This window comes from Buceros rhinoceros, unplaced genomic scaffold (genome assembly GCF_000710305.1).
Source record: "Buceros rhinoceros silvestris isolate BGI_N320 unplaced genomic scaffold, ASM71030v1 scaffold35885, whole genome shotgun sequence".
Lineage (NCBI taxonomy): Eukaryota > Metazoa > Chordata > Aves > Bucerotiformes > Bucerotidae > Buceros > Buceros rhinoceros.
In genome coordinates this window covers 7,803-16,483 of record NW_010411753.1, presented here as the reverse complement: position 1 = coordinate 16,483, position 8,681 = coordinate 7,803, and the positions used below count along the sequence as shown (strand labels likewise).

At 39.2% G+C, this 8,681-nt stretch overlaps 1 protein-coding gene across 1 annotated transcript; it reads left to right on the top strand.

Moving 5' to 3' along the window:
• Nucleotides 1-505: 505 nt before the first annotated feature.
• On the top strand, nt 506-7,028 carry CCT5 (chaperonin containing TCP1, subunit 5 (epsilon)). Its single transcript, XM_010136119.1, has 10 exons — nt 506-562; nt 655-819; nt 1,332-1,530; nt 2,293-2,485; nt 3,406-3,555; nt 3,853-3,972; nt 4,359-4,544; nt 5,674-5,811; nt 6,168-6,348; nt 6,742-7,028. The coding sequence occupies exons 1-10, from the start codon at nt 511-513 to the stop codon at nt 6,867-6,869; spliced, it is 1,512 nt and encodes a 503-aa protein (XP_010134421.1). The 5' UTR covers nt 506-510; the 3' UTR covers nt 6,870-7,028.
• Nucleotides 7,029-8,681: the final 1,653 nt, after the last annotated feature.

The following is an 8,681-nucleotide window of genomic DNA, read 5'->3' as shown; positions in this document are numbered from 1 at the left end:
TGCGGCGTGCCCGTCCCGGTGGCTCCTGATCGCCGCGGACAGGGCGGCTCCTCGCAGCCCCTCCGCTTTGACCCTAGTCCGTCCCGTCCCCCACCCCGCCCACCCCCAGCCTTCCAAGAAGGGCCGCAGCTGAGCGAGTAGGTCGCCTTGTGTGAATGTGTGCGATTTAAATGTGATGGCAGAGGGAGCAGAATTGTGCTGGGTTCTCCTTTCAACGTTGATTGCTTCCTCTGCTTTCCTGCTTTAAACCTTGGGGCTGTCATCTGATCTTCTGCTTGCTTTCACGGTGCAAGTGCAAGCTGTGCAATAAAAGACATGGGAAATGTTTCTGGCATAAAAGACAATTCACGTATCTTGAGGGTTTTTTGCAGTCGTAAATGTGTGTTGTCAGTTAAATTACAATATTTCCATTAGCTTTTTTTCCCTGTGTTTTTCTTAGCTTAATATTGTGATTTGGGGATGGATGATAATGATTTAACTTATTTCTCCTTTGTTTTGTAGTCTCACATAATGGCAGCAAAGGCTGTAGCAAGTACTCTGAGAACATCCCTTGGGCCCAATGGTAATAATGAAATAATTTTAATGGTTCATTCTCAGTAGTTGTTTTTGGATTTTCTACATTTTCCTTCATGCTTTGAATATATATATTTTTAGGCTTGGATAAAATGATGGTGGACAAAGATGGGGAGGTGACTGTGACAAATGATGGTGCTACCATCCTGAATATGATGGATGTGGATCACCAGATAGCCAAACTTATGGTGGAGCTGTCAAAATCTCAAGATGATGAGATTGGGGATGGAACTACTGGAGTTGTTGGTAAGAAAAGATTTTTAATTTAACTTAGGTTTTCCAGCTTTAAAATGAAACTTCTTCAGCTATTTTAAGAAATGTTGTGTGAAGTAACAATAGCTTTTCTGTAGCACGTTTTTAGAGTATTTACTGCTTCAGTGTTGTTGTCAGTTCCTGTATTAGAAGGCTTTTAAACGGAGAGATGATTCTGTATCTTTTCTAAGTGTTGTTACATTTTGAGTTAGTGCTGAGAGTCTTCCTTGTGCTTTCAAAATTTTTCTGCATAATTTTCTTAGATGTTCTACATGTCCCACCTTGGTGCCCATGCTTCTTTTTGGTCCAACGTAATGCAGTTTTCTTTCTAAGCATAGCAAGTAGGGGGTTGTGTCCGGGTTTTTTGTCGTTTAAGAAGCCTTGAACTGTTACAATATTACAGAAAAAAAACCAGAAAGTGTACTTTTAAATCTTTTGATGATGTGTTAAAAATGATGGTTCAATCTGTTGAAGAGTAAATATTATTTTTAAATTTTGTTTTATAGTTCTTGCTGGAGCATTATTGGAGCAGGCTGAGCAATTACTCGATCGTGGCATTCACCCTATCAGAATAGCAGATGGCTATGAGCAGGCAGCCCGCATTGCTATTGAGCATCTAGACAAAATCAGTGACAGCTTTACAGTTGATCCACAGAACATTGAACCTCTGATCCAGACAGCAAAGACAACGTTAGGCTCTAAAGTGTAAGTCACAAGAACTTCAGAAGAGAATTTAAGTTTCCCTTAAAAACACGTCATGTCGGAAGAAGAAATCCTAGGGTTTTGATGGTATATTACATTATTTGTTTTACTGGACTGGCTGCTGAACACCTCTTTATGTTTCATTTTTGGCTGACTTCTCAATGGACTTATGTCTTGGAATAATACATTTGGAATCCTTCATCTCTAAAGGGTCAATGCCATAAGCTTAAACAGCTTATTCTAACCTGTTAGTTCCAGATTGCTGCCTCATGGCAAATTCCAAGATTAATGCAAGCCTTTTAAAAAATAATTATACATTATATTTCAAAGGTTTGGATTGGTTTTGGTTTTTTTTTCTAAAAAAAGGCTTTGTAGGATAGTGCCATAAGTGCATTTTTCATTATAGGTTCTATGTGCCATATTCAGACATGGTAAGGGCTTACTTTGCAGGCCTGTCTTAATGGTGGTTTCTGTGGCTTGAATGTTTCTTAGTAGTTAATTCTTCTCACTTGTTTTGAATCTGTATCTTGAGACTGTGTCCACAAAGACAACTTAGACAAATCGTATTGCGTGTTCTGTTTTTCTGCTGTATTTAACATCTTTTATTTTTGCGAACAAACAAGCAGGACCCACTCCGTTAATGTAGCATACAAAATCTGTTAACTATGGTGATACTGTCTTCTATTCAAGATTGATAAAATCACTTTTTTCTTCCATATTGTGGACGTGTAATGCAATTTTATTGTATTTTGTCTTTTAACCTAGAGTTAACCGTTGTCACAGACAAATGGCAGAAATTGCTGTAAATGCTGTACTGACAGTAGCAGATATGGAACGTAAAGATGTTGATTTTGAGCTGATCAAAGTACAAGGCAAAGTAGGAGGTAGGCTGGAGGATACACAGTTGATTAAAGGAGTGATTGTGGATAAAGATTTCAGTCATCCACAGATGCCTAAAGTAAGTGATGTCCCTGTGTGTGTTGTCATCTGTAATGGCTTAAATACTATTGTCTAACTTGCTTCAAATGTCCTAGGATTTTTTAAGTATTTAAGTAGTTGTGGTTTGGCTTGCGTTTTCACCCATATATCAACAGAGAAAGGAGAAAGCAGCATTAAATCTTCATGTTGGAAGCGACCAAGTTAGAATTTACAACAATCTTAAACTGAGAAATGATTTGGAGGGGATTACTGTACAGCAAAGTAAGAAGAGGTGCATAGTTCTGTGATGAAGCAGAAATAATCATCTGTGGCGTGTAACATGCTTAAGACACTTAATATAATTCAGTATCAAGAAACACTTCTAAAGCTTTGTGGGTTGCCATGTTGTCCTGTTCGGAACACCCAAAAAGCTGTCCTTTTATTGTAATTGGTGTGGGTCATCAAGGTCTCGAGGTCTTTGAGCGGCATATTTCATGAAAGATGGAGGCAATTTAAAATTTCCGCTAGTCTAGAATATTGTTCTAGTAGGTGGCACTGTTTATCCTATACAAAGGACCGGTGGGAAGTATCGGTCATGTAGTACTTGAAAGCTGGCTATGAAGATGAGTATGTAGTATTCCCAGTGGTTACAGAGGATAGGGCAAGTAATGGCTTCATTGAATTTTTTTTTTCTGTTCTTCTAAACATTAAACTGTAAAAAGACATCACTGGTAAAGATTGTTAAGGACTTAAGCAGTGTCTTGAAGCTGTGGAATTTGTTCTGAGTGGGTTATAGAGACTTTTGATGAAACCACTTAGATATAGTTAGTGTCACTTCAGAATAAATAAAATGAGCTTCAGGTTTCCTCCTACCTCTGTGTTTTTAAAAGTATGTTCTGCAAATACAAGAAAGGTTTTATTGAGGTCAAAACTCAACTTTTTTTTTCTGTTACTCTACAGGAGCTTAAAGATGTTAAAATTGCAATCCTTACTTGTCCGTTTGAACCACCTAAGCCTAAAACCAAGCATAAGCTTGATGTCACATCTGTGGAAGATTACAAGGCGCTGCAGAAATATGAAAAGGAGAAGTTTGAAGAGATGGTGAAACAGGTAGTCTTTAAGATTATTTCTCTGTTTTCTGTGTTTTTCATGCATTGATTTATTTCTGGAAGTGAGCTAATAGTCCTGATAGGAGGCAACATACAAGCAACTGTGAGCTGGTTAATGTAAAGTTAGCGTAAGAAAAAGATACCAACCTGGTTTGAAATTTACTTTGATCTTGATGTATGCCAGATGGTTCTTCTTTAGACTTCTGAGAAAATTAGGAGAATTAAAACCATGAAGAGATGTGGGTTTTATTCTTGTGTTAGTTCTGATCACAAGGTTGATTTTGTGTGTTTCTTTCAGATAAAAGACACTGGTGCAAACCTTGCTATTTGCCAGTGGGGCTTTGATGATGAGGCAAATCACTTGCTGCTCCAGAATGAACTGCCTGCTGTTCGTTGGGTTGGTGGACCTGAAATAGAAGTAAGTAAAATCTTGTAAAATTGGGCTTTATACCAGTTCTGAAACATCTGTTAAGTAGTATGCTGTGCCAATTAAAAATTTGGTCTTTCTGGGTAGAAGTATGTAATTCTGTGTGTGGATAGGTATTGGAGGAAAATCACTGGGGATGTGTGGTGGAACCTGCAATGAATGGGATCACAGCTTATAGTTACTTGTTACAAGTAATTTTATGTGGCTGCTTTATTCTGGCCGTTTGCAGAGACCAGGCATCACCTGAAATGCTTTAAAGTGCTGGGGAGATAACCTTTTGGAGTAGGCAATTGACAGAGTCTTTTCTGCTAGTTTTATGTTACAAAAAACCTAATGGAAAAGTCTTCTCAAAATAATTGATGGTTGTTTAACTTCAGCTAATCGCCATTGCAACTGGAGGACGCATTGTTCCTCGCTTCTGTGAACTCACGGCAGAGAAATTGGGTTTTGCGGGTATTGTCCGAGAGATCTCCTTTGGAACAACGAAGGACAGAATGCTTGTCATCGAACAGTGTCAGAATTCCAGAGCTGTGACCATTTTCATTAGAGGAGGAAATAAAATGGTGAGATGCTTAGTTTCTATGAATGTTTGATCGATCAGAATGTGTAGTTTCTTTCAAAAGCATATTAACTCTTCTGGGTTTTGTCTAAATGTTCCTTGCAGTGTGAACAAATAGAAAGGGGGGCGGGGGGGGGACTAGGCACCTGTGACTGTGTTAGAAGTCACTTGTTAGGTTCACATCCTATGTTTTTGAATGAAAACTCTGTTTTCTCACTATTAGGCAATATAGTTCATAAATACAGAAATAATTTTATCTGTGGATGCTCAAATTTCTTTTTTCTCATGGGAGGCTCGCTTGTATGAGGAAAGTCATACTGACATTTTTCAAATATTTGGTTCTGTTATTTTTTAAATACTTGGTTTTATTAATAATAGACCAAGGTATGTCACTTCTGATTTAGTCCGGTTTAATAAATAAGTAAATAAAAGAGACCAGACATACACACACACCCCACCAAGAATGAGATCATTGTAAATGCTTATGTAGTTCACTTGGTTCTTGGTTGTTCTATTAGTGTTAAATGATGATTAGTAAAGGTCAAGTCCTACTTTAAGTGAAAAACCATAGGAAGAAGAGAACATAACTCCTAGTCTGAAAGGAAAGCGGAATTACTGTCTTAGAGGTTATCATAACTTGTTAAATCTTTCCACTTCTGTTGAAGTTGCGACTTGTCACAAATTGCAGTGTGAAAGTAATGTTGGCATATCAATTTTAAGTGTTGTGTCTCTTGGAAGTATTTAAGATTGAAAACCTCATCATGTAAGCTCTTCTGTTGAAGTTGCGACTTGTCACAAATTGCAGTGTGAAAGTAATGTTGGCATATCAATTTTAAGTGTTGTGTCTCTTGGAAGTATTTTAAGATTGAAAACCTCATCATGTAAGCTTTTGTTGTTTCAATTTATAGATTTAACAAAAAAGCATTGAAAAGGTGTGTATTTCTTCTTCTCTGCCACCAGATGTCTAACATTTTATATCTTGAAATACTGTAACATGGCAGCAGCAGAGCTGTGTTAGAGCCATGAAGAGATCCTACAGTTCGTTTGCAGTTTTCATTTCTGTATTGGGAAATATATCTGCATAGCCTTCAGTAGTGTACGTTGTAAAATAATATACTATTTTATAATTCCAGATCATTGAAGAAGCAAAGCGATCTCTTCATGATGCATTGTGTGTAATCCGGAACCTTGTTCGTGATAATCGTATTGTATATGGTGGTGGTGCAGCTGAAATCTCTTGTGCCTTGGCAGTCAGTGAAGCGGCAGATAAGGTGAGAAGGGAACGGTTACAAGCCTCTTGGATTAAGTCCACCTTAAGAGATTCCAAAAAAACTTCCAAGAGCTTTCACAAAGTGCATGTTATGGAACTTCTGACGTTCACTAATAACCAGGGTTAAAGCTTTCCTCCCCCTCTCTGTAAAAAGTCGTTACCAGTACCTTTTTCCTTTTATGATAAGTTTAGAATTGTTACAATTTGCAAGTAGTTATCATCCAAATATATTTGTTCATTTATTAAATTTCCAAGAAGATCTGCATATCATGTATGTATTTTATAGCTTGCATGAAAATCTGCTTTTGCTAACACTGGAGTTAATAACTGTGTGAATTTAAATTTCTTTTCCCCTAGTGCCCGTCTTTGGAGCAGTATGCTATGAGAGCTTTTGCAGATGCCCTGGAGGTGATTCCCATGGCGCTTGCGGAGAACAGTGGTATGAATCCAATACAGACTATGACTGAAGTGAGGGCTAGGCAAGTGAAAGAAAATAATCCTGCCCTCGGCATTGATTGTTTGCAGAAAGGAACAAATGGTAAGAACTGCAATGTGCAGAAGGAGAAGCGTAACAGGGTTTTCTTTCTCAGAAGATGAAAATGCTTAACAATGTTGCTTCTCAGCCCCTTTTTTTTTTAACCTGTACAGTGCTTCAGTTATGAACGCTTGCCACTTGCCATAATAAATGGGAATGCAGGTGGAGAAATACATGCATGTTTACCTTTCTTCAATTAAGTGTTTCCACTTAATGTTCCAAGATCTGGCTAAGAACCCAGACATAAAACTCTAGTTTGTGCAAATTGTTTGTCAATTCTGGTGGACAAGAGTAATAATGTTAAAATGTTCTTATAAACAAGGAAATTACTATCTCAGGTTAAATGTTATATCCAGATTTGAGGAGGGTCTCTAATTCTTCTGTTTCTTTCTGCAGATATGAAGCAGCAGAATGTTATAGAAACCTTGATTGGTAAGAAACAGCAGATTTCTCTGGCGACACAGGTTGTTAGAATGATTCTGAAGATTGATGATATCCGTAGGCCTGGAGAATCTGAAGAGTGATGGTTGAAAAGCGGGAAACATTAAGGGGGCCACAGCAGTAGCGAAGACGGTAGTATTCTGATGCTACATCTTCAGCTATTTATTTTGGACACTCTTTGTTTCAGATACTGTAATGGCTAATTGTTGGAAATAAAACACAATTTAGCACTGGTGGTTTCACGACTTGTTTTATAAGTCTTGTTACATCTTCTCTTAGGTGTGAATATTCATAGAAAACACTTCTTGAGTGTATAGGAAAAAAATCCATAATGCAGTAATAAAATTCCATGGATCCTTTCCTATTGCTCCTGCAGCCAACTCCATTAGCTGCCTGTGAGCAAAGCCCACAGATTCTCATTTTCAGAGGTCTGTCATTCTTGAGTGACGCCAGCAGAAAATTAGTGTAGCCTCCAGTAATTCTCATGTATTAAATATATCGAGTATGAAGTTTCAATCTGAAGAGTTAATCTGTTTCATGATTCCAGTCGTTCCCATTTTTTCCTCTTGTGGTGCCCTTTGTTTTCTTGAGTTACGCATGAGGAGGAGATTTTTCAGGGGTATACACAGTCAGCCAAGGGGGTTGTTTCCAAAGCTTCTATCCAGATTACCACAGTTCGGTACACTTCCTCTGTAAGTCCCAAGTGTGATCTTAGAAAGGGAATGTAAAATTTGTTAGTAAGGTGCCTCGCTTGTGAAGTTATTAGCAAGAAACAGTGGTGGACCAGAACTAAAGTGCAGTAATTTTGCAGATGCCAAAAGAGAGGGAAGTTTTAGAAGTATCAGCATTGCTCACATTACATTTGCTATTCATAGTTTTAAAGTTTTGGGACATAGTAGTACAGAGGAAACCTGCTTTTTTACTGACCACTGTTGGCCGGCAGGTCTTGTTCTAATCCTTACTTGCTGTGTTTATACATTCCTTGAGTCAAACAAAATGAAGGAAGAAGAGTAGAAATAACAATTTGACATTGATGGTGGGAGAGTTCCAGGGCTAGTTATATTAAAGCATACTTCCAGAACTGTTTTAAGAAAGAACTCTGCAAAGCTTTATTTTCACTGTTAGAAAACAAGTACTGTTGCTAACCATCAGGAAATAGAAGTCTTGCCTAGTCCGTTTGGGGCTGAGAGCCTCGGGCCCCACCACCAGGCATTTCACGTGCTGCTCTGTTAACCCAGGGAAAACGGGAGGTTCACCGCTGGAGGGCAACGTAGGCGCGGCACTGCCGCAGCTGCATCCGGAGTGTTTTGAAAGCCAGTTGCAGCAGCCCAGCGGAGCGTCACTGACATGGCACACGTCATCAGCAAGACCTGAATCTGAATTCCTCTCAAGGGCTCAGTTAACTGAGCTGGTTTCATGACCAGCCCCACATGCACTCTTAAATTCAAGTGTTCCTATCTTCCTAGGACCCTCACCCTGGCCCTGCCTCTGCCTCTTTGTCCCACTAATTTTAGTTCTACTGGTACCAGCTGGCCTTTCCCAGCCTCATTTCTTAGTCTCTCCCACTGGATTCCCGGGCCTGGGCTCCTCTTCCCTGCAGCGTTGGTGAGGCTGCCAGGAGCACAGCATGCAGGTTCCTCTCTGTCCCTCCTGGCCACACCCAGCCCGCAGCAGCTGTACACCCAGGGCTGGGCTTCTGACTCTGGGTGTGCCACAGTGATTCAGACAAGTCAGGTCTGAGTGGAGTTTTTTTCAGGAAAAAGGTTAAGCAGTGCAGTGAAATGTTCTTGTTTCTCTACAAACCAACACCTTTTTAATATAAATGTATTTTGCCTTTGCTTAGCAAAAAAACCCTGCTGTTTGGTCATTTCTGGCTGTGTTCGGCACAGGGAAAG

Coding starts and splice junctions, on each gene's coding strand:
- CCT5 (XM_010136119.1), top strand. CDS start 511: ATGGCAGCAAAGGCTGTAGCAAGTACTCTGAGAACATCCCTTGGGCCC. Junction 4,545..5,673: donor TTAGAGGAGGAAATAAAATG/GTGAGATGCTTA, acceptor TTATAATTCCAG/ATCATTGAAGAAGCAAAGCG. Junction 6,349..6,741: donor TTTGCAGAAAGGAACAAATG/GTAAGAACTGCA, acceptor TTCTTTCTGCAG/ATATGAAGCAGCAGAATGTT.